Genomic DNA, 25,956 nt, shown 5'->3' on the forward strand with positions numbered 1-25,956 from the left:
TCCTGTCTCTATCATTTACCAGCTGCATGACCTTGAGCAAGTTACACATCCTCTCTGAGTTTCCTTTTCCTTCTCTGTAAAATAGCTTGTTAGAAGGATAAATCAGATAATGAACATATAACTCTTAGTGCAGTGCTCATCTATCCATGCACAAACCCTCACAACTTTTATATAATTAACCAAGTTAATTCCAATGTTTGTAATAATTCTTAGTTGTTTAATAGTAAATTTTTAAGGCTATAAATTTCCCCCTGATTACCACTTTGGTCAGAACCCATAAGTTTTGATATGCAGTATTCTCCTTGTCATTGTCTTCGAATAGATTCTTCAAACAGATTTTTTATTTTTTCTTTGACCTAAGAGTTACATGAGTGTGTGTGTGCATGCGTGTGTGTTTTCAAATGGTTAGTTTTTTTTCTGTATTTACTGTTAAATCCTAGATGTAGTAAGGTCAATGAAAGTAGATAATACAGCATTTACTTTTTAGGACTTACTGAGGTTTTCTTTATATCACAATCAATTTTTGTACTCCATGGGTACCTGAAAAGAACTATATTTTCATTTATAGAAAACCAAGTTTGTTATTGTTATTATTGTTATTAGACAGAGTCCTGCTCTGTTGCCCAGGCTGGCAACAGATCGGTGGCCCGATCTTAGCTCACTGCAACCTCCACCTCCTGGGTTCAAGTGATTCTCCTATCTCAGCCTCCCAAGTAGCTGGGATTACAGGCGCCCACCACCACACCTGACTAATTTTGTGTTTTTGGTAGAGATGGGCTTTCACCATGTTAGCCAAGCTGGTTTTAAACTCCTGACCTCAGGTGATCCTGACCTCCCAAAGTGCTGAGATTATAGGCATGAGCCACCATGCCTAGCCTTTTTTTTTTTTTTTTTTTTTGAGACAGCCTCTTGCTCTGTCACCCAGGCTGGAGTGCAATGGCACAATCTCAGTTCACTGCAGCCTCCACCTCCTGGGCTCAAGCGATCCTCCTGCTTCAGCTTTCCAAATAGCTGGGACTACAGGTATGCAACACCATGGCCAGCTAATTTTTGTATTTTTTGTAGAGACGGAGTTTTGCCATGTTGCCCAGGCTGGTCCCGAGCTCCTAGGCTCAAGCAATCTGCTCACCCTGGCCTCCCAAAGTGGTAGGATTACAGGCATGAGCCACCATGCTCTTCCCCAAGCTTGTTAACGTTGTTACCGTAATACTATATCATTGCATTAATATATATATGTGTATATGTATATATATATGTGTATGATGTATACATTTATACTTATATAAATTCTGGAAAAGACATACCAAAGCCTCCCTCTATGCTTGTGTTTTTGTTGAACTCACTTTTCATTTCTAACTTTTTTATACTATGTATAATTTGATGTATTGTTTCTTTATGCATATAAATTTATAACCATTAGATCTTCTCGATCACCTGGGCTTTTTTTTTTTTAGAGCAAGTACTCTTCCTTGCTTTGCTTAATGTTTTCTGGGTTGAATTCTGCTTTATGTCACTTCTACTGCCCAACTCTGCCAGTGTGGTGGGCACAACAGCAGTGCTCCTGGAGGGCAGCTGAAAGGACATTCCATTCTTGGCCCATGCACATCTCCAGGTGTCTGAAGCTCGGCCCTGCAGCTAGTCAGCCAGCTGAGAGCTGTGTAGTGGCTGCATAGCCAGCGGCCCTTCCCCTTCCCCAGCCAGGCAGTTTGTCCTCAAATCCCCCCAGCTTATCACTGGCCTGCGATGGATCTTATTAAGATCCTTTTAGACATAGGTTTGATCTTCAAAAGCTGTGCAAACTACATATTACTATTTCTGTAACATAGCCGTATTTTTATTTCACATCTTTTTTTCTTATTAAGCACCATTGGCCAAATTCTCTAGCTTTAGTTCTTTGTACTGAGAGCTGTTGCTTTTTTAATTTTTTCTTTTGTTTCTTAGTTAATGTATGATGAGGTAGGGGTAGGGGAACAAATAGACAAATAGACAGACAGCTGGGCAAATAAAGAAGAAACTGAATTCAGCCCAAATGGGTGTTCTCCTGGACGTGGCACCTTAGACCTATTAAACTTCAGCAGTTGGTAAGAAACACAAGTATTCATCCCTTTCATGTCCCGTTATTTTCTAGTTGGATTACAGGTAAAAGCCTTATTGCTGGAGAGTATTTGAACTAGAAATGCTAAAATCTTGCCAGCATACATTTTGGTTGTTGCTCAGATGTTTGATTTATAGTTGGGCAGTGCTGTGTGAAAAAATCAGTAATCAGGATTGGAATTAAAGTCCAAATATTATCTCAGTTTTCCATAAGTCACCCTTTATATTTCTTAGCAGGTCAGTACTATTTTGTGCTATTTTGTTCTGGTTTGTGGTAAGCTCCTTCTGTCATGAAATATCTTCTTTAATTTTAGGAATCTATCTTCTGGATTTAATCTACATTGATTCTGCATATCCTGCCTCAGGCAGCATCATGGAAAACGAACAAAGATCCAATCAGATGAACAATATTCTTCGAATAATTGCTGATTTACAAGTTTCCTGCAGCTATGGTTAGTAGCCTTTTTGTTAGAATTGTGAAATCTTACCTCATTGAAATTTGGGTCTTATCAGTGAGAGAGCTCTAGAAACCAAAGAACTACAAAGTTCTTCATTTTAATATCTTGAGCATCAAACATGTACTAGATCCTTTTATACGTAGGTTTGATTTTCAAAAGCTGTGCAAACTAGGTGTTACTATTTCTGTATTACAGGTGAGGAAATTGAGGCTGAAAACAGTTTAGTCACTTGTCCACAATCACACGTCTAGTGAGTGGCAGAGCCCAGGTCTTTCTGGCTCCTGGGTCATTCATGCATGAAGAGCTTTCTGAGCAGCTCTCCTCCAAGCAGATTTGGGGATCAGGCTTCTTTGTTCTGTGACCCTGCCATCTCCCATGGCCTCAGAATCCTCCACTGGACTCTGCATCCAGCTGGCAGGTGCAGGATGAGAGAGAACCACACATGGGTGGGTTTTATGGGCCAGGCTTGCAAGCAGTGCAGGCCACTTTTGCTGACATGGACTAGGAAATATAATCTAACCGTGGGCCTAGGAGAAGGGAAATGATGTGGTGAGCGACTGGCCACACTCTGCTGCACATGGCCAGATCCACAGTGCGCCCATGATGGTGGGTGTGTAAGAGGGATGGAGAAAGTCATTGGAGATGATATCAGAATGCTGGATGGGCCATCCATTTGGGGATTGATTTCACCCGAGAAGATGGCAGACTTGGGGTGTGGAGCTTGACTGTGAGCCAGGTGCTGAAGTCTTCTGGGAATTAGCACTGATGAGCAGGCGGCCAGTCAGCAGAAGTCAGCTGTGAAGGGGGTGTGGCGCATGGGGGTGGGGCTCTAGGCACCTGCCTCTGGGGAGCAAGGTTTTCACAAGACGGCAGAGGAGTAAAAGTCTAGAAGCACCAACGGGGCATGGTAGGAAGGAACCCAGCCTCACCTGCTGTGCATAGGTTGTGAGAAAATCCACAGCCTCCATTTGGGAACGTCACAGGGAAGCCAGGGTGGGTTCACCAAAGCAAGAGCCCTGCTCACCAGCCCCTCCACAGCATCCCTAGGCAGGGTGGGGGTTCCCACACTTCAGGGCAGCTTTCCTCTGACAGGAGGGATAGGAGGCACCTGTATTCCCAGGGCAGATTTCTCCTGGCCCAGGCCTTCTCCAACACAAATACATTGATACTTGTTGTTCCGCTGGCCAGCAGAGCAACCAGACATGGGCTTCAGGGTCAGATAGACTCTGGTTCCTATTCCAGCTTTGTCTCTTGAAAAGTCACTTTCTCCCCTTGAAGGTTTTCTCATGCATGAAAATGGGGATAGGATTCATGCAGAGCCCTTAGCACAGTCCCTGGCATTTCATGAGAGCCCAGCAAATGCTCTTACCACTGTTCACCTTCACCTGCGTCATCTCCACCATTAGCTTTGTAAAACAGGTGTCATCCTCACTTCAGAGAGAGGACACTGAGGCTTCAGAGAAACAAAATGATCTGCTCAGAATCTCGCTATGAAGGGCCAGAGCTATCGGGTGTTCCTGCTGCACCTGGACGCACCTCCCCAGAAAGTGAGGGTCCTCCCCGCCCTCTTTTCTGCTCCTCTTCACGACCTCCTCTACTCCCTCCACCTCTCCCCTTTGGCTTGTTCTGTCCCACCCAGTGGCCCTCTCAGAAGGAGTGCAGTGACTGTTTGTGAAGGTCTGCAGAGAGCAGCTGACACCAGTCCCTCCAGAGACGGGCAACACTATGTGGCAGAAGCCTTCCATCACCTGGAGTCCAAACCCAGCTCTGCCCTTCTCAGCAATGCGACCTGTGCAGGTTGCCACAGTTTCTTCCTATGTGCAATGGGGATATTGTTTCTCCCACGTGAGGCAGGTGTGAAGGTTAACAAAGATGACTCCTATAAAATTACCTGCCGCAGAGCCTGGCACAGGCATGTTCAGGGACCTCTCCCTTTCTTCCTAGGATGCAGCAGCTCCAGTCATAGGCCAGCTTCTGGGTTAGGCCTCCACACCTGGCTGGACAGGGTCTGTTCATTCATTCTTGTCTTCATGTCACACAGCTGGTGGGTAGATATAGGAGGCTTGCCCATTTACTCCAATGGAAACCTGTTTTAGGGCACAGACACCTGGCTCTGGTCTGTTCTGGAGGCCAGGGAGCCATCTTTCCCCAGTTCCTGATATCTGAGTGGAGGTGCAGCTCCTCCTTCCTGGCTAAAAAAAAAAATGGTGGCCTCAGAGTGTGGTGACTAAGGCCCAGTCATCTGGGAGGCACTCCTTGAGGGCAGAACCCAGGCCTGATGATCCCTCTGTTCCAGTGGCCAGCACAGGGCCAATCCCCAAAGAGCATCAGCAACTGCTGGAAGAGTGAATGAGCCTCAGTATCCCAGGAGCATCTAAAATCGTGATTTCTGTACTCCTCATCTGGGGGCCTAAAGATGGGGAGAGCCTAAAGTTTCTGGATTTGGTCCACCTTTTGCAGATCACCTCACCACCCTGCCTCATGTGCAGAAGTACCTGAAGTCTGTACGCTACATTGAAGAGCTCCAGAAGTTTGTGGAAGACGACAACTACAAGTAAGTCCCCACCTACTCCTGCGTCAGGCCTCCCAGCCCCACTTTTGTCCTTAGTGCTCAGGTCCCTGCAAGTGGCCTAGCCCTTGTTGGGACCAGTGAGTAGCCACCTGCAGGGCTTATCAGAATCCACGGCAGTAGCGCCCAGGCCCCAGCACACACAAGCACACGTGTGCAGTGTTACCTTCAACCTCACAGCCCCGCAGTGGTGATGTCTGAACAGCTCTTATACCCATCTCTGCCCCATCCTTATAGGCCCCCCAGTTCAGAGGAAGGTGTTGTGTTAACTTCTCAGTGTGGCTTTCCCACATGGCGTGGATAATATGAACTTGGACCCCACAGCTGTGAATGGCACAGGCTTGGTGTTCTGGTTCTCACAAGTGACTCCCCCACCCACAGTGCTGGGTGGCAAGGCAGCTTCTAGCCATATCTCCAGACCAGCAAACAGAGTTCTCCAAGAGCCTGTTTCATGGATGAGACAGTTCCTTATAACTCTCAGCTCTCTGCAGTATTCAAGGCCCTACCTCCTTCCCCGTAGAACCCCTGTGGAGTAGGCCCAGTTCTCATAACAAACCCATGGGCCCTTTGGCCTCATCTTCCACTAACCCTGCTGAGGCCTTCAGTTCTTTCTTCATTTGTGGCATCTGGGAATTTATCCAGCATTTCTATGTATTTGGAGGGAAAAGAAGGATTTTTTCGTGTTAACCCTGTCTGCCATACTGCTTGGAAGTCCTCTTGGCCCATTTTCAGCTTGAGACTAACTAAGAACCTCAGTACTTTTTCATATGACCTGGTATTAAGGCAAGTCCCAGCCATCTTATAATCAATTATTTACCACTTAAATGTCAACTTCACATTCACAGATGGTCCCCAACTTAGGATGGTCCAACTTAACGATTTTTCAACTTTACAGTGGTGCGAAAGCAACGCACATTCAGTAGAAACTGTTCTTTGAGTACCCATACAGCCATTCTGTTTTTCATTTTCAGCACGGTATTTAATAAATGCCATGAGATATTCAACACTTCCTTATAAAATAGGCTTTGTGTTAGACGATTTTGTAAGCTCATATAAGTGTTCTGGGCACATTTAAGGTAGGCTAGGCTAAGCTATGGTGTTTGGTAGGTTAAATGTATTAAATGCATTTTTGGCTTGTAATATTTCCAACTTATGATGGGTTTATTGGGATGTATCCCCATTGCAAATTGAGGAGCATCTGTATTCTTTTAAATCTTATCTTATAGTGGCTTCCAGTATGCCATGATTCCTTGGAATCTTGTTATTCCAGTATATTTTTTCTCTCTTCCAGTTTTGTGTCTGTGAATTTAATTAGCCAGACTACATGGTCTTCATCTAAGATAGTGAAAACTGTAGAGAGCTGTAGCCATAGACAACCCCCACGTTACCCACAATTCACTCACCAGGAAAGACCCTAAGGGGAACAGATGTTCAAGCCGTGTCCCACCTGGTCAGCTTTACAGGCATGGTCTGCAGCCGTGGCTATAAACCAGAGTCACCTGGGAAACTCTCTAACCATCCAGATGTCTGGGGTGGGGCCTGAAAATCTGTATTTTTTCAAAGCTCCCTAGGTGGTTCTAATGATCTTTTGGAACATAGACATAATGCTTTTAGTTGTTTTATATAATAATTTGTTAAAATATACGCCTAATGCTAAATGATGAGTTAATGGGTGCAGCACACCAACATGGCACATAGATACATATGTAACAAACCTGCACATTGTGCACATGTACCCTAAAACTTAAAGTACAGTAAATAAATAAATAAATAAATAAATAAATGAAAAAATATAATATGAAATTGTGATCTATTACCTTATAGTAACAATAGATGAAAGCCAGAGATTACCATTAAAATTATGCTTACCACAAATCAAGCTCATTTTATTTATTTACAAAGCATTTGCTGTTCCTGAAAAGAGTGCCCTGGAGTACAAAATTATTCCCACTTAGTTTCTGGGATAATATTTTCCATTTATGCACCAGTATTGTGATAAAGGAGACAATGGTTTTTCATTAACACTAATATGCTTTAGAGAGAAAAATGCCCTATAAATACTTCTGACCATGAGATAATCTTTGGACAAGCTGCAAATCATGAGTAATTACTCCTTCTACTTTGAAGGAGTAACGCCCCAGCACCTGATGCTAAACAACAGTCAGCCTAGCTCTTTGTTGTGGTCAAAGTGGACAAACCCAGGGAGGAGGCCTGCATTCTCACCCCTGGCCCTCAGACCATCAAGGGAGTTCCTCCCCAGGGAGATCCTGGCTCCAAGGGGCAAGAGATGGGCAGAGCTTGTGATTCTGCTTGAGGACCCACACTCCATGGCCCAACTGACATCTGGAGGCTGGCTCCTCACCCACAAGGATGCAATGGCTTAGTTATTACAGTAGTGGCATTGCATTGCTGACATTCTCCCCCATCTGCTTTGGAGATATTATGCCAAGAGGTCCAACCAGTGCTTTATTTCCCACAGCCTTTATTCTATTTTATTTTATTTAAGAAAAATTACCCAATTTCCCATTACCTAGAAAGCATGACCATTAGCATTAAGTGAACATACTTTTGGACATTTTTCTATGCATAGAAAATATATATATATGTAGGGAAGGATGGATAGATGGATGGATAGAAGGATAGAATATTAAAATTGGATTCCACTACACTGGCTATTTTTAATTTAAAATACTAACTTTAATTTCATTTTAATTTAACTAGAAAAAAACTTCCATGTGAAAAAAAAATGCTGCTCTTTAAATATTTATTTACCAAAAGAGAGATTATTTTCCAAAAGAGCCTTCCAAAGTTAATAAAAGAGGGCCGGACACGGTGGCTCATGCCTGTTCACGCCTGTAATCCCAGCACTTTGGAAGGCCAAGGAGGGCAGATCACCTGAAGTCAGGAGTTCAAGACCAGCCTGACCAATATGGTGAAACCCCATCTCTACTAAAAATACAAAAATTAGTCAGGCATGGTGGCTCACGCCTGTAGTCCTAGCTACTCGGGAGGCTGAGGCAAGAGAATCACTTGAACCTGGGAGGCAGAGGTTGCAGTGAGCTGAGATTGCGCCACTGCACTCCAGCCTGGGTGACAGAGTGAGACTCCATCTAAAAAAAAATAATGATAATAAAAGAGGTCAGGAAAAACATTAGGAGGCTTGAGTCAATAAGTTTTATTTTAACTAGGTTTCCATTGTGAACAGTGTCAGCCAACTCAGGTTATGAAAGATGAGAATATTAGCCCTCTCCCCTTCCTTAACCTCCACTTCACCAGCTTCCAACTTTTTGTTAGTTATGTTATTATTACCACATAGTCCAAGTCTATAACATAAACATGTTCAGGAATCATAATTCTTACTGTTTAGTATTTTTAAACAGATTCAGTTTTTACCACCTGTTGTTTCTCCATAGCTTCTCCATTCCTGCAGTCTTTATTTTAATCAGTCCCTTAATTTAGCTGCATTTCATCAGGAAGTAGGTCCCTCTACCTGCTGCTCCACCAAAAAAATAAAAATGCTCACAGGGACCGCATGCCCTGCATTCCCTCAGAGAAATGTCTGCATTGGACTGGACCCGGCCTTGCTGGCTGCCCTCCTTTGCTTCTCTCCCTCAGCACTGCAGGCTGTGTGCCGTTGCCTCTGGGCTTTGGGTGTTGCTGTAGAGAATGAGCCCGTCTGATTTTTTTTTCCCTCTTGTTAAGGGTCTTGTCTACCTGGTAGGTGAAGAATTCCTTAAAGTTCAAAAGCTTCATAAGAGAATGCCTCAGAGTAGAGGGTTCTGTACCAGATCTCCCCCGACCATGATGTCGTCATCTTTCTTCATGGCAGAAGAATTCCTTTTGTTTATATCTTTGACTACTTGTGTGCCGTTTCGTGGCGTCTCTCTTCCAGGGATTCCAGGAATCCGTGTTGGATGCTCTCTGCCCGTCATAGCCATTCGCTTCTTGCTAGCAGTGGCAATCTCCACCTTGTTCATCAGCTGTCACTGGGATTGTCTGTTTCTACTTAGGTATTCATTCAGCACTCTCTTATTTCAGTCTGGATTTGTTCCCCCTAGGTCTTCAATCTCCTTTTTTCTTCTCATTCCTTTGTTTTAGCATCTCATTTTTCAGGTTTTGTTTTACTTGTGTTTCCACTGCTCTAAGCACTTGAGGGGATTTCCTCTGCTCTTGGGGCTGCCTTCTTGGTTGGGCCATTGGGCAATGCTCGCCTGTTCTCTTTCCTTCTTTTGCAAGAGTATGTTGGCTGTATTGCCATTCCATTTCTTTTCTTCTGGCTCCCATTTGAGAGGCTCTGTCTGGATGTTCCATGGCTATGATATGAGGGTGGGAGAGATGTCTGGCCCTCCTCCCATGTGTGTGAGAGGGGAACCCCTTACTGCTAGCTGGGAGGTCCAGGGGTTTTAGTCTTTCTCCTCTTCTGTAGCCTGGGGGAGTAGAAGGCTCAGGCCCTGTGGAGGCAGTAAGCAAGCAGTCTGTTTCACATATGTGTTTTCTGGCAAAAGGCCTATGTTGGAGTTTCCTTCACCTCGTTGGGGAGCTGTATCCCATTCCAGAAAGAGATACCCTCAGGTTTCACATCATGCCCCATGGAGCCTTCATTTCCATCAGAGGAGCTGCCATGCTCTCCACCTGTTTCCTTAGCATCTGGTGCCATTCAGCAGAGGGAACGATAAGGACCCCCACTCAGACCCAGTGAGACCTGTCATTGGGCTTGACAGGAGCCATGCCATGATGCAACTCTTGGTCCAGTTTCAGAATCCTCTTTTTCTTTCCTTGACTCTATTTCTTTGAAGTTCATGGCTTTAAATTATGCCCCTTCCCTTGTTTAGTTGCACCTGGTGAGTTATTTTACTCGTAAGCTTTTATAATTTTTTGTTGGTTTTGGGAGGAGAGGGAGAGTCTGGCATCTAGTCTCACTCTGTCATTTTCACCCAGAAGTTCTTAATCGGTGCTTTAAAAAGATATATTGAAGGGCCAGTCCTCATAGCATGTCTGTTGCCTTGTCCCTCTCTAAGGGCATCTGATGATGGGGAGTGCAGTGTAATGATTAAACACTCTGGTTCAGAGGCCACGTGCGGTGGCTCAGGCCTGTAATCCCAGCACTTTGGGAGGCCGAAGCGGGCTGGTCACTTGAGCTCAGGAGTTCGAGACCAGCCTGGCCAACATGGTGAAACCCCATCTCTACTAAAAATACAAAAATTAGCCAGGCATGGTGGCACACGCCTGTAATCCCACCTACTCGGGAGGCTGAGGCATGAGAATCGCTCGAACCTGGGAGGCAGAGGCTGCAGTGAGCCGAGATCTTGCCACTGCACTCTAGCCTGGGCAACAGAGCAAGACTCTGTCTCAAAAAAGGGGAGGCCGAGGCGGGCAGATCATAAGGTCAAGAGATTGAGACCATCCTGGCCAACATGGTGAAACCCCGTCTCTACTAAAAATACAAAAATTAGCTGGGGTTGGGGATGCATGCCTGTATTCCTAGCCAGCTACTTGGGAGGCTGAGGCAGGAGAATCACTTGAACCCGGGAGGCGGAGGGTGCAGTGAACCTAGATTGCGCCACTGCATTCCAGCCTGGCAACAGAGCAAGACTCCATCTAAAAAAAAAAAGAAAGAAAGAAAAAAGAAAAAAACTAACTCTGGTTCAGGGTCACACAGTCCTGGGTTTGATCCCCTACTCTGCCACTTGCTAATCCTATGAATTTGGGGAAGCTGCTTAACCTCACCACTCCTCGGTTTCCTCATCTAGAAAATGAGTGAACACATCTGTGCTCAGTAGACAGTAGGCCACACTCAGCTCCTTTTCACTTTATCTTAACCATTGTTTCTTGGCTGTGGAAACCCCCTGGAGGCCTCAGAGGGAAGTGACTGTGATCTGGAGCAGATCTCACAGTATTCCTGGCTTCTGTGACTATAGTAGCTTTTCCCAGCCCGAAACAGGTTCCTGTGTGGTAAACCAGAGCCCATCTGATCTTATGAAAATCTTTGTTTTCAGACTGTCGCTCAGAATCGAACCAGGAAGCAGCTCTCCAAGACTAGTCTCTTCCAAGGAAGATCTTGCAGGTATCGTAGCTACCTTGAGTGGGAGCAAACCCACTTAATAGCCTAATTGTGGCTGCTAGAGTTGGCCTTGACTGGGGAGCCCAAGGGCAAGTCAAGTTTGCAGCTTAGCAGACTCAGCTATCCCTGTTCACAGCCCTCCTGCACCAACCTGCCCAGGCTCCTGATCATGCGGGACTTTTGTGGTTCCCCTCTGTGCCAGGGCTCCCTGGAAGAGCCTGAGTGTTAGAGCCTGGACCTGAACAGCCCCAAGAGAGGCAGGATCAGAGCCCCAAGTTGGGAGCGCACACAAGGTAGAGAAAGCCCCAGCATCTTCTCCAGGCTCTCCAGACCCTTAGCTGGGCTGCTGTCCAGGCTTGGGTTTATGTGCCCTGGAGGGATGGGGAGGATGCCCAGGGTATTTGGTGCCACCAGATTCAGGTGGCTCATCAGACTTGTGAAACACACATACACTGTCCCCTAGTGATTTGAGCCCAGGCTTTGCAGTCAAGCCCGAGCTCTGCCGTTTCCTGGCTTTGTCGCTTTACCTGTAATCTTCAGTGGCCTCATCCACAGAATGAAGATGAGGACTTACCTTCCCGGGTTGTTGTGATGCCTGAGTAAGCTCATGCCTGCCTGTAAAGTGCTCTGCTCACAGTGACATTGTGAAAGTGCACTCAGTGTTGGCTGCTTCATCGTTGCTATTTAATGGTTACTTTTTACTCATATTCCAACTGACTCTCAGCAACAGGAGCTGATCTCCGTCGGGGGCGTGGGGGGTCAAGGGGAACCCAACAGCACTTCCTCCCCCTGGTTTGCGCTCTAGGTCATACCACCCTGGGTTCTAGGCCACTGCAGTCTTGGACAAGTGACTTAACCCCTTTGGGCCTCATTTTTTTTTCTTTAACCTATAAAACGGGGTGATGAAACCTTCCTCCCAGGAACGTTGGAATGTCAAAAACAAAATACTATTTGGAAGGCACTCGGCTCAGAGTCTGATGTGCCGTGTTTGTAAGGGGGTGGCTGCTACAAGCTGATACGTGGTGCCACACCTCCCCTGGCCCATTGACCTGCTCAAGCCACTCTCCCCACTGTCTGGTGCCAGGCCAACCTCTGTAACAGCTCCTGGTGGACACGGGACCACAGAGCCCATAGGGCCAGTGTGGCAGCCTCTCATGAGCCCCACCCAGTAAGGCTCTGCCCTGATTCCCAGGGGGGACTCCGGGCTGCTTGCCTTTTCTAGCCTCTCCTGGCTGCATTGTACAAGCCAGACCCTGCCTCCAGCACCCCTGGGGGCCTCTGGTATCTTAGAGAGACATGCTGGTTGATTCTCGGGGCCTCTGGAAATGCTGTTGTCTATACCTCAAGACAGTCCTGGTGGAAGCTTGATTTTCACAGGGTTTCCATAAGCCCAGTATTAAAATATCTCTTGCAGTCTTCCAAATCCATTGCCTTCCATATGTGGCAGGTGACCCCCAGCAAGCGTGGCCAGAAGGAAAGCTCCTAGTGCTGGTCTTGTCTCTACTTTGTCATTTCTGCCATTCTAGAACACCTTCCCCCTCGGTCAGCATTGCTCCTTTTAGGTGCGCAGTCACCTACAACTGACCTGTGGGGGACGAGGAGGGAGCAGGGCAGGGTTCCTATCAGAAGACTGTAGGAGACAGCAGTTGTTTAGAGCTACAGAAGGAATGCTAGCAAAGACTAGCCTATTGCATCGGGAGATAGTGCCAGAATTCTGGAGCAAAATGAAAGTGGTGGTCTGTCCTTCCGAGTCCCCTCCAAATTAGTGTGAATAAGAGGCCCGTTTGGCCTTTGCAGCCTCTTCAGTTCAATGGCCTTCACAGGATGAGCCACATCCCTGGACTTCTCTAAATGCCAAGAAGTCTCCATGCCACACTTGCTGTCCTTCAGACAGCTCTGGAATACTCATCTCCCGGTGCGCCTTCCTGCTGCCTGATTCCATGCTGCAGCCATTGAGCAGGGAGAGGTGGGAGGGCCCAGAGTCAGGCACAGGATGGGGTTCGCCTTGGCGTGAGCCAACTCTGCCTCTCCGTAGTGGCTCTGTCCATCCACAGGCCACACCCTAGCCTCACCTCTGCCTGAGAGTAGCAAGGCCTGTGAAGTTCTCCTCCCCAGGCCCCTCACTCGAGCCTTAGACATTCTTCGCCTTGTTTTTGTGGTCTGCTCCTGCTCATTCTGTTGGGTTCAGGGTGGCCTTTATTTCAGCTCTTGGCTTCTTTATGGCACTCACCACAACTTGTCATTATTCTCTGTCTGGTCACTGGGCCCGACTCATTCCTTGTTGGATCTTTACCACCTGGCATTATGCCTGCCCTTTGTAGATGCTCAATTTTTGTAGGGCTTTTGGAGGAGAGGGTGGGTGGGTGGGTGGATAGATGGGCGGATGAAGAGTCAGGCTGCAGCTCTGGGTGGGCCTCTGGTATACACTAGCCCAACTGTGGAGGAGATCCTGTTGCTGCAGCCTCATGACTGAGGCTCAGAGCGCTCTTCTCCTCCCTGGTGTCTCCACCCTCACCTCCAACCCAAGCCCTCATCTGCCAGCCTGGGTCTCCCTAGCACCAGCCATTCAACACTCCTGCACGCTGCTTCCTGCCAGGGCGATGGTGACAGAGGCTTCCTCTTCCCCTCCAGGCATCTATCTGACCCAGCTGGTCCCTTCATTTCACCACCACCTGCCCCACTATCTCCTCCCTGAGGAAGAGCCCAGGGCCCTGCCTCAGCCTCAGCTTCAGCCCCAGCCCCCAGCCCAGGTCTGCACTGAACAACACTGGCTCCCCCTGCTAGGGTTAGGGAGAAGACCAGGAGGTTGCAGACCTGGAGCCAGGCTTAGAAAACTAAAAGTGCTAATTGGGGGCCTCAAGAATGGGGTCACTCACTGGGCCCTGGGGCAGGAAAGGAGGCACTGCATTTCCTGGCCTCTTTTGACCCCTGACTGTCCTGGAAGTCAGCTGGGGAGCCAGGAGCCAGCCCTGGCCCAGCCTCCTCAGGTACAGCCTCCTTTCCCACGATCCACCCACACCTCTACTTGGCTCTGTTGTTTATTAGCCATGTGAGACCAGAAACCAGCAAGCCAGCCAACCTGCAGCATCAGAGCCCTGGCAGGGGACAGAATGGACCCCAGATGGTTGACATAAAGAGACTTTAATGAACAGAACCAATAAAGCATGGCGAGGCACCCATGGGCCAGCCCAGGGTCCTGGGGAGGGTGGAGTCCTAGGCTGAAGGGCATGGGGAAGAAGTGTTACCAACCCCGGGGATGGCTGGGTTCTGGAGGATGATTGGCTGTGCAGGGTCTGTGGGCAGGGAGGAGGAAGCAGGAGGGAGCAGAGAGAAATCCCTGGCCTCTCTCTCCTCCAGCCCTCAGTCTGCCGCCAGAGCCTTTCATTGGCCAAATCCAATAGAAAGCTGGGGGCGAGGGGTCCAGGAGATGCATCTCAGGGGGCAGCCTCCCCCGACCAGAAGTGGCAAGTGGGCAGGGCAAAAAATGCAACTGAATTGTGTGAACAGACTACTCAGCATACTGCCAAGCCTCAGTGTCTCCATCTGTAAAGTGGGCATAAAATCTTCCTCCTTCACAGGGTTGTGTTGTTAGCACAGTGCGCAACATAGAACACACGTGTTAGGTGGAACTTGATCATGGTGATGTGATTATAATAATTGTCAATATTGTGATTCTGCCTCCATCACTGCCTCAGCCTGCAGCTTTTAGCTAAACATCACTGCCTCGGGGAAGCCTTCTCCCCACTATCACCCCCACCCCCGATCAGGTCAGGCCCTGTAACAACCAGGCCCTGGCAAACTGGGGGACAAATCCACCCTCTGTTTTCATATGGGCACAGCCACCCCCCTTTGGTTGACATATCGCCTGTGGCTGTTTTCATACAGCAGTGGCAGAGTTGAGTGCTTGGGACAAAGACCCTGTGGCCTGCAGAGCCTGAACTGTTTACTATCTGGCTTTTACAGGCACATGCTGGCCCTGGCTCCTTCCTGCAACTGGCCCTCATGCCCCTCTGTGGCACTTCCTTCTGCAGTGATGGCACAGTTAGTTGTGTGCTTATTTGCCCATGTCTGTCTGCTCCGCCAGACTGAAAGCCCCTTGAGGAAGGGCCCAGTCTAGAATTCCTAGAGCCCAGGACAGAAATCCCTCCGTCAGCCACAACTCTTCAAGCTCCTTACAGGTCCTGTAGGCACCTGGTCCTCAGAGGCAGCTCCAGAGTGGGCCGACTGCTGACTCGGCACAGCCGTGGGAGAAGTGCTGATGCCCGCAGTTTTCCACAGCAGAGCAAGCCCCAGCTCATAGGAGTGTTTTCAACCAATTTTCCAAATCCCTGGCTTCAGCCCTGGAAGCAGGATGTGAAGGTTTTCATTGATCACCCAGAGGGTCGAGGAGTGCCTGGAAGGCTTCAGACATACTCGGGGGTCCCAGCTTCCCACTAGCAGCCTCAGAAGACAGAGAACGGGTGCTGCTGCAGCTTGTGGGATGGCCTGGGGTCCGGGGAGGGTGGGGCCAGAGGGGCAGCTCCAGGGATGCCTTTCTGGACCTGGCAGCCAGACTGAGCTGCGTGGCAGGAGCCTGACCAGACTCAGGGACAGGAATGTGCCTCTTGCAGTCCCAGGAATGGGAGGAACGCAGGCTTCCCCGGCTCCTCAGGAGGGGGTTTAGGCTTCAGCTCGGTGCCCTTTCCAGTAGGCACATCCCCTACACCTGCCAAGGAGAGGCCCTAAGACATGTTCATTCATTCATTCACCCAAGACTTCCAGGCCAAGGACTTGCTGTGAGCCAGGTGCCCAGCAAGAGAAGGCAAGAACCTTCCCCCCAAAGCTCACATTTTAGTCGGGGAAACAGGCAGCAAAAGCTGCCAGGGGCAAGGATGGGCACACTGAGGAGCTGAAAGGAGGCAGTGGGAGCAAGACCAATGTGCTGGGCGGTCTCTCTGGCCCTCTTCTAGGCAGCGCCCACGCCTCAACGCCTCTACCCAGCCCACCTGCCCTCGCATTGACAGTGGCCCAGGTCTCGCCCTTTGAGGCCTTGATTCACGTCCGAAGTGGTCTGTGGGCTGAGGCTGCCTTTTGTCTCTGGGATGGTCCCTGTTGCCCACAGAGAGCTGGCCCCCAGTTTCCACCCCTGCAGAATGACTTCACAGGCAGTTCCACACCAACAAATAGGCTGTGAGAAAGGAAATGGAGAAACCTTCTCGGTTTCTGTGTCTGTGGAGAAAAAAAGGCCAAGAATGCCACGTTTTCCATTTTCCCTCCACATGTAATGTTTAGTTTCTATAAATGAACTAATATTTTCCTGGAGAGAAAAAAATCATAAAGAATGTTGACCCCCAGAGAGGGCAAGTAATGTTTGTGTGTACTTTGGAACTGGTGAAGACATTTCCAGATTTTGTTAGCCCCGCCTCCACGTGGCTTTACCAACTGACAGGTTTTCTCGGAAGATTCCTGGGCAGCACCGCGAGTCCAGGAAAATCTTCAGCCTTGGCCTCTGGTTTCTGTGCTCGCACTGTGAGGACTGCTCTCTGACATACCTGTGTGTCTCCCTGTTGTATTGCCTGATGGTAGAAACCACCTCTGGAGTCAGGCAGAGCTCAGTTCAGAGCCTGGCTCCAGCAGTTCTTAGCTGTAGGCCCTTGGGTCATTGGTTTGATCCCCCTAATTCTGTTTTCCTATTGGAGAAATAGGAATAGGAATCTTCATACAGACATACTTCACAGGGTCTCTGGGGAAGTCCCCTTAGTTCAGTGCCTAGCATACACTCACCTCTTGAGAGTGTTAGCTCGTGGCCTCCCAGGCAGGCTCTGGTGCCGTCCAGACATTTGGGGAGTTGGTAGGGGGACAGAGGGAGCTCCTGCTGAGGCACTCACCAGCATACCAGTACTGCTGTCACTCACAAGCCACCCCAGAACCTAAGGGCATGAAACAACCATTTTATTACATGCATAGTCTCTGTGGGTCAGGAAGCTGAACAGGGCTTGGGCTGGAGCTGGAGTCACCTGGAGCCATCTTCACTCACATGCTCAGTGCTTGCTGCCAGATGGGGCTGGGGCTACAAGCGGGGGGCGCGGAACACTTACCTGTGGCCTCCCACTGTGGCCTGGGCCTCCTCACAGTATGGCAGCCTCAGTATTGCAGCCTCCTGCAGGGCAGTTGGCTTTCACCCAGAGCAAATGGCTAAGGAGAGCAGGGTAGAACCTGCATCACAGAGCCCTTATGAGCCAGCCTCAGAAGTCACGCAGCCTTACTGCTGCCACACTCTGCTGCTCAGGGCAGTCACGAAGGCCTGCAGGTCCAAGGAGAGGGACGTAGACCTACCACTGAATGGGAGCAGCATCAAAGACTTTGTGGACAGGTTTTAAAGCCAGCACCTCAGCTGTTCCACAGGAGGGAAACAGAGGCTCCAAGAGTTACATAATACCAGTCATAGCAGCTGAGCTGCATTGAGCATGTACTCTCTGCCAAGCACCATCGTAAGTACTTCTCATGTGCTCACTCAGTGACCCTGACACAGACACTGTGAGGTGGGGCCAATGTCATCCCCATTCTATAGGTGAAGATGCAGGTGCTTGCGCAGCCTCATGCATTGAGGAAGTGGCAGAACCAGTTGCCAAGCCCAAGGCTCTGGACAGCCTCTGGGCTCTGTCCCCATAGCTCCATGTATCTGTATAGTGCAAGTAAGCATTACATTGGCATGTCCTTGACTTTCCTACAGTCACTTTTGAGTCACACATTGTCCCCAGTTGGTCCTCAGAAGGCAACTTCCATGTAAGAATCAGAACTCCAAACCTGATCTAACATTAACTCTAATCTCCTTGTCACAACCTAGTTGGGGTGCTTCAGGCCTGGCTGCTTGTGGCAAGAGAGGGAGGGGTGTTTGGCCCTTCTCCCTCCCTAGGCCTTTCTCCATCTCTTTGGCTTGTGACAACAGGGGGAGAGGATACAGTCGTAATTGGATCATAGGGTGATATGGGCCACATCCAGGCAGGGAGTTGGCCAGAGGTGGGTTTGAGTCTCGCCTCTTCTGCTTGACCTTGACGTCAAGGCTGCTGAGATGGGAGACTCCAAGAACAAAGGAGATGTGAAATCCCAGAGTAATGGGCCACAACTGGCCTCCTATCCCTGGAGCTCCGCACGGAGCGCCCCTCCCGCCCATCCATTCTGAAAATATAAACGGGCAGCGAGAGTATGTTTCCCCTGCAGATCTCATGTTTAGGGGCCAGGCGTGGTGGTTCATGCCTGTAATCCTGGAACTTTGAGAGGCCGAGGCAGGCAGATGGCTTGAGCCCAGAGTAGAGTTTGAGACCGGCCTGAGCAATATGGCAAAACCCCATCTGTTTAAAAAACAAAAAAAAATTAGCAAGGCGTGGTGACTTGTACCTTAGCTTCCTGAGGCCCTCACTGGAAGCAGATGCTGGCAGCATAATTCCTTACAGCCTGTAGAACCATGAGCCAGTTAAACCTACCTACCTACCTACCTTCCTTCCTTCCTTCCTCCCTCCCCCCCCCCCCCCCTCCCTCCCTCCCTCTCTCCCTTCCTCCCTTCCTCCCTTCCTCCCTTCCTTCCTTCCTTTTTTTTTTTTTTTTTTTTTTTTGATGGAGTCTCGCTCTGTCACCCAGGCTGGACTGCAGTGATGTGATCTCGGCTCACTGCAGCCTCTGTCTCCTGAGTTCAAGTGATTCTCCTGCCTCTACCTCCTGAGTAGCTGGGATTACAGTCGCCCGCCACCATGCCCAGCTGCCCAGCAAATTTTTGTATTTTTAGTAGAGATGGGTTTCACTGTGTTGGCCAGGCTGCTCTTGAACTCCTGACCTCAGGTGATCTGCCCACCTTGGCCTCCCGAAGTCCTAGGATTACAGGCATGAGTCACCACGCCCAGCCTAAACGTCTTTTCTTTATAAATTATCCAGCCTCAGGTATCCCTTTATAGTAATGCAAATGTACTAATACAGAAAATACCGCACTCCTAGTACCTATATTCTGTGTTAGGCCATTCTTGCATCACCATAAATAAATACCTGAGGCTGAGTAATTTATTTTAAAAAGAGGTTTAATTGGTTCCCAGTTCTGCAAGCTTTACAAGCATGGCACCAACATCTGCTTGGCTTCTGGTGAGGGCCTCAAGAAGCTTACAGAAGGTGAAGGATGAACAAGCATGTTACATGGTGAGAGCAGGAGCAAGAGAGCCAGGGGTGAGGAGAGGGGAGATCCCAGACTTTTAAACAACCAGACCTCACACGAACTGAGTGAGAACTCACTTATCACCAGGCGGATGGTGCTAAACCATTCATGAAGGATCTGCCCCCCGATCCAGTCACCTCCCACCAGGCCTTGCCTCCAACACTGGAAATCACATTTCAACATGAGATTTGGAGGGGGCAAACCACTTCACAGGGCCTTCTAGCTGGCAGCCAATATCACTGATGCTTCTTCTCCCAGGCAGTTTCACGGGTATTTCAGAGATTCCACAAGTCCCTTGACCCAGGCAGATGCAAATCTATTTTAGGGACCCCTGCAGCCCCTTCCATGCCCCCCTGCAAAGTCTGGTGCCCACTGCCAGCTTCCTGATGCTTGGGTCCCCTCCAGCCCTCAACTCTGCCAGCTTTCCTCACGTGGGCCACCTCGGTCCACAGGAGGCCATACCTGTCCTCATTCTAACAGACCTGTGAGCACAACAGACCTACCTGTGGCCACCGCTGTCTTCTGGCACAGCTGTTTGGCCTCGTCAGACCTGAGTAAGGCACAGCAGCTCTCCTGGGTCTCCTGACAGCTAGAGACACAGTTCAACCTCCCCAGGGGGTCTGTGGAGACTCCCCCTAACTATGTGTGAGTAGAAAAAGAGAACAGCCAGGGGCAAGCGGTAGGCCCTCTCTCCATGTGCTCCTCTCCCTGGAAACATACTCTCTCTGCCCGTTTATATTTTCGGAATAGACGGGCGGCGGGGGCCCTCCATGAGGAGCTCAGGGATAGGAGGCCAGTTGTGGCCCATTACTCTGGGATTTCACATCTCCTTTGTTCTTGGAGTCTCCCATCTCAGCAGCCTGTCACGTCAAGGTCAAGCAGAAGAGGCGAGACTCAAACCCACCTCTGGCCAACTCCCTGCCTGGATGTGGCCCAGCTCCTCACGAGTACTAGCGGCTCCCCCAGCATCTGCTGCTCTGCACTCCCCGTGGCCTAGGAATCTGCCCTAGGATGGGTGATTGGATGCCATTTGCAGAAAGAAATGATCAAGGTCAACCAGGTGCAGTGGCTCACACCTGTAATCCCAGCACTTTGGGAAGCTGAAGCAGGAGGATCACTTGAGCCCAGGAGTTTACGACCAGCCTGGGCAACATGGCAAAACCCTATCTCTACAAAAGTATATAAATTATCTGGGCATGGTAGCGCGTGCCTACAGCCCCAGCTCCTCAGGGCTTAGGCAAGATCGCTTGATCCCAGGAGGTGGAGGCTGCAGTAAGCCGTGATCGCGCCACTGCGCTCCAGCTTAGGTGACAGAGCGAGACCCTGTCTCAAGAAAAAAAAAAAAAAGGAAATGAACCAGGCCCTCTAAATGATGTGTGAGACAGCTCTTGGCTGACAGCGAGAACTCATGAGAGCTGCATGTATGAGAAACAATGTGTGTGAATGTGAAAGTGACCAGCTCCCAGGCTCCACTGTGAAACCTGGCCAGAGAAGGGTTTCAACACAGACTTTCTGTGTAGAGGGGCCCCAGTGTCCTGGAGAGCCACAGGGTCTGGCAGACCTGGAGAGGGCCTGAGTCCTTGGGAACCGGATTCTCAGCTGGGGCAGGAGGGACACTGAGCCCCCTTCACATTAGGCGAAAGTCACCCTGTGCACCAGAGGCTCAGAGTGGTACCTGCAAGAGCACCCAGTTGCACAGTTGTCAAGCCCCCTCCTCCAATGAGAAAACGCGGGCTCCAAAGAATGAGACTGGACTGTGAGCTCTCAGCTCAGCGTGGGGCAGAGGCTGGACTGGAACCCAAGTCTTGTGACTCCAAGTTGAGTAGTTTCCCCTCTGCCACAGCTGCCTCCCATTAATTTCTGATGTGCGATACTTGGAAAGTGCCCCTGTGAGCGGCAGCAGGGCTGCCAGGCTGCTTAAATAGGGCAGTGCTGTCCCAGGCAGGCCACTTGGATGCTGCCGGAAATCCGTGGGAACGAGGCTTCCCGTCCCAAACACATGTCTTCCTCAGCAGCCATGAGCACTATGCCCATCTACCCAGTGGCCTCCAGATATCAATCCCAAAATGAACTTCTCATCGTGTCCCCAAAACCTGACAGTACCAGGAATACCACTCCACCGACGGTCACCCCAAGTCCCCCTCCCTCCATACCCCCAGCCTGTGGTGTCAAGTCTTAGCCACATCTGGTTGCTCTCCAACCAAAGCAAACTTTCTAGGGTACACATCTGAATGCATCAGTGCCCCTTCCTAAAAATCTCTACACTTTCCGCTCATTGAACTCCAGGCTTCTTCAAAGGCCTTGCTCTCTGTCACCCCGAGTCTGTGCACATGCTATTCTGTCTGCATCCATCACTGCTCCTGCTGGAGCTCTAGCACCCACCTGGACATCAGGCCCTCCAGGGGTCCCCTCTGTGTTCTCACATGCACCGTGCTGAGGGCTGTCCCGTTCACTGGCTGCTCAACCGGGCAAGTTCCTGAACTCTTCCCCCGTCAGGTTCTACATCCTAAAAGTGAGATAGCAACAGTACTTGCATGGCAGTGTTAATGTGAGGCTTAAATAAGATCAGGTGTACAAAGCATTTATCACAGTTCCTGGCACCTTGTAGATGCTCAGTAAATGTTAGCTGCTGTCATTATTACCATGATTATTGTTGTAGTTATACTACTGGTGTAGTTGTTGCCTTTACCGTATTTATTATTGCTATTATTCTCATGTAAAAGTAGATGTCTCTCTTGGTGTAATTACTTGGTTACTTCTGTCTCCCACACTTGACTGGAAACTCATCTTTCTAATCCAGTGTAGTATCTCCAGCTCCTGCCCCCAAGGTCAGGGCTCAGGAAAAGTTTGTCACGTGAAGGAGGGAGGGATGCTGTATGGCTTACTCCTCACAGGGAGGCTGTCAGTCAGGGTCACCATTCCTGTTTTGCAGATGTAGAATTCAGGTTCAGAGGTGTGAGGTGACTTGCCCAAGGTCACTCAGCCTGCAAGTGGCAGACACAGGTGGGGGACCAGGCCTGTCTGCCTTCAGATCCTGAGTCTTTGCCATCACTGTTCATCATCCTGTCCGCTCCAAGGCTGTTGTTAGGAGGCTCTGGGCTCCTTTCTCTTCCAATCAATGAGTGGTCTGTTGGGCAGCCTGTTGCTTTCTTGAAAGAAATGTAATGAAAACCAGATTTTTTTTCAACATGATATCTCGTTCCCCACAGAGACTGTCAGTTCTCATATGTTCCAATAAAACTGCTAAAGAAACAGCCACTTAAAGAGCTTTAAAGATTATTCATGGAAAAATTATGCTGAGGAAAAATGGAGCAATCCTCTGAGATAGTCAAGCCACATGGTCAGTTTTTCCAGCTGTCCGTGCCATATCGGGGCTGGCAGCAGGAACTGCACTCTGCTCAGCCAGCCCAGAGCCCTGGTGCATTATGACCACCCACACCCTTGCCCCTGCCCCAGGACATGGAGAAACAAACTTGCCAGCCACCCAGCTCACAAGCAGTCCCAGAAGACACGTGTCCCTGGTGCCGTCACGTGGTGGCCACCCCAGGCTTGGCAGGGCAGGAACATGAGGCCTTTCAGTAGCAGAGGGTGTCATTTACTGGCAGAGAGGCCTCCCATCCCTGGGGCCCAGTTGAATGGGAATTCTTCTGCTTCCGCATCAGACCCAGGCTGTTGGTCAACAATGCAGAAGAGGGGAGGAGCTGAGACCCAGAGCAGGGAGAGCAGCATCAGCTTTGAAACGGTGCCCAGGGAGGCTGCAGGCTCTTCTGCTGGGCCCCCCACCCTTCCTCCAGTTGGGTCAAGGGGCGTCTGAGGCCAGGCGTGCCTCCCAGGGCCATCCACAGCCGAAAGAAGAGGCGGCAGATCCAGGCCTAGTCCTGGAGGGAGAGTCAAGAATTGAATGGAAGAGATCAAGGGCAAGTCCAGTGGGTTTGGGAGAGACTGGGCATGGGAATCGGAGCTAGAGGCAGGAAACACATGGAGATAGACAGGAAAAAGAGTCAGGCAGGAGTGAGCAGGAAGGGCCGAAGAAGTTACCAGAAGAGACTTGGAGCCTCTGCATCTCACTGCACCCCTCCAGCTGTGTGACTGCAGAATGCCTCTGAGCCTTCCTTTAAAATGGCGATGATAAAAGTTACTAACCTCATAGGAGTCAAAGAACAGGACTCAAGTCTGGCACACAGCGCATAATAGATGCTAGTTCCCATCACCTTCCTTTCCTCAAGGGTAGTAATGGGTCTTACCCACTACAGACTTCCTGGAGGAAATGTCTCCTGTTTACTAGATCACTTCAGATATGGCCATCGTGTTCCTCCTTCCTCATGTTCTGACCAGCGCCTGACCTGTGAACAGCTAGCCTTCCTCCCCAGCCACCACAAGAGTGCCACACACCTGGGATCAAGTCCTGCCTCCAGCGTGCTGTAGCTCTGTAAGGCCCACTTTCTGATCTGTAAAATGGGGCTACTTAGAGTTTCCACCTCAAGTCTTGTGGCACAGGTACAGAGCATAGCGCCGGGTGCGTCACATTAGATTATAATTATCATCATTATTATTACTACCACAACACCAGGTAGCCTTGGGTTCCACTCCAAACCACAAGGGAGGAGCAATGCAGTTTGACCTTTAGAAAACACTTTTCTGAGGCAGGGTGGGAGCCAGAGTGACTCAGGCAGTGAGACTGTAATCCCTCGCACACGGCTGCTGATAAACAAGGGCAAGATCCACCCTCTACATGGATTCGTTTCTTGAGCAATATGTGCAGAACCAAAACAAAGCAGGATGGTTTTCATTCTTCCTTTTCCTCTCTGGAACAACTGCACGAGATGTTTCCTTCGGAACAGACCCGTATTGCAGTGCTTTGAGCAGAGTTTCTTCCCCCAGGGTGCACAGCAGAATCACCTGGAGAGCTTTGGCTGACTGCAATGTCCAGACCCACCTGTGGCCCACAGACTCAACCTCCAGGGGTGGCCCAAGAAACTCCATTTTTAACACTGTCTCCAGATGGTTCTGATATATTCTTTGGTTAAGAATTGGAGCCTTTTTTTTTTTTTGAGATGGAGTCTCACTCTGTTGCCCAGGCTGGAGTGCAGTGGCGCGATCTCGGCTCACTGCAACCTCCGCCTCCCGGGTTCAAGTGATTCTCCTGCCTCAGCCTCCTGAGTAGCTGGGACTATAGGTGCCCCCTGCCACACCCAGCTAATTTTTTGTATTTTTTAGTAGAGACAGGGTTTCACCATATTGGCCAGGCTGGTCTCAAACTCCTGACCTCGTGATCCACCTGAGCCTCAAAGAAACTGATGACCACATGGAACCCCTTGCGGGGAAAATGCACAGATACAAAAGCTTAGCTGCACTTTCAGTCCTCTATACACCTCTCCTGGGTTTGTGAAGTCTAGACCACAAACCTTTCCTTTAGAGTCATGCCTCTCTGTTTCCATTACGGTGGGTTGGTCTGTCAGATCCTGTTCTTGAGATGCCATCTGAAAGCAGGAACTGGGGCCTCAGAGAGCCTCTCCTCTCTCCTGCCACCAGGCTAGTTTATTTAGGCAGCTGCGCCGAGAGGCAGTGTTGGGTGGTGGGGTCTCTTTGTTAAGGTTCTTTGAACTGCAGCAACAAAGACAGACTGGCTGACTTCAACCAAAAGAGGACCCATTGGGCTGGTTGCAGTGGCTCATGCCTACAATTCCAGCACTTTGGGAGCCTGAGATCGGTGGATCACTTTGGGCCGGGAGCATGAGACCAGCCTGGCCAACATGGTCGCAAAACCCCATCTCTACTAAAGACTAAAAAACCCCGTCTCTACTAAAAGTACAAAAAAAAAAAAAATTTAGCCAGGCATTGTGGCGTACGCCTGTAATCCCAGCTGCTTGGGAGGTTAAGGCATGAGAATCACTTGAATGCAGGAGGTGGAGGTTGCAGTGAGCCAAGATGGCACCACTGCACTCCAGCCTGGGCGACAGAGCAAGACTGTCTCAAAAAAAAAAAAAAAAGGACCCATTGGCTCACAGAATCCAGGGAGGGCTGAACAGCCAGGCCAAGGACACACTGGGTGTCAGGAACAACTGAAACAGAACTCTCTTCCACTTTGCTTTGTGGCCTCACTCAGTGAGGTTACTTTCTTTTTCTGTCACCACAAATCAGATTCCCTCACCACAAGCAGGGAAACATGGCCATCCTTAGCATCTAGGTTTTATTTCTCATTCATCAAACAGAGATTGTCCTCAAATGCTTTCTAGGCTCAAATCCAAAAATCCTGGGGAGGGTATCCACTCGTAGACCCATCAGCTGGGGCCAGAGGCGAGGCCGCTTTGGACTGGCATTGCCTCCCCTGTCTCCATCAGTGGGAGGAGAACGTGCTTCCTGAGAAGGTGCTGGACAGGTGGTCCCAGGTGTCTGCTTCGTGCACCCACAAGGCCTAGACTTGAACCTAACCCCATCGCCAGCCAGGTCCTGGATCCATGCTTGGTGCCTACCCACTGAGCTTCTACTACTTCACTTGCAAGTTTAAGCTAATAATACCTCAGAGGAGTGCTGTGTGGATTAAATGTGAAGGCACTACAGGGTCAAGGCAGACACAAATGACACACTCAAGGTG

At 49.5% G+C, this 25,956-nt stretch overlaps 1 protein-coding gene across 14 annotated transcripts in view; it reads left to right on the top strand.

Moving 5' to 3' along the window:
- RALGPS1 (Ral GEF with PH domain and SH3 binding motif 1) overlaps window positions 1-25,956 on the top strand; it is a 298,720-nt gene that overhangs the window by 238,658 nt on the left and 34,106 nt on the right. For 13 of the 14 annotated variants that reach the window (XM_058444878.1, XM_032165158.2, XM_032165149.2 and 10 more), the window contains 3 exons: window positions 2,409-2,546; window positions 5,013-5,106; window positions 11,118-11,185. In XM_058444878.1, the coding sequence (XP_058300861.1) occupies window positions 2,409-2,546; window positions 5,013-5,106; window positions 11,118-11,185 (300 nt within the window). Of the gene's footprint in view, window positions 1-2,408; window positions 2,547-5,012; window positions 5,107-11,117; window positions 11,186-14,227; window positions 14,861-25,956 lie in introns of those variants that run through there. The other variant, XM_058444882.1, reaches the window with a different exon arrangement.

This window comes from Hylobates moloch, unplaced genomic scaffold (genome assembly GCF_009828535.3).
Source record: "Hylobates moloch isolate HMO894 unplaced genomic scaffold, HMol_V3 SCAFFOLD_10, whole genome shotgun sequence".
Classification (NCBI taxonomy): Eukaryota; Metazoa; Chordata; class Mammalia; order Primates; family Hylobatidae; genus Hylobates; species Hylobates moloch.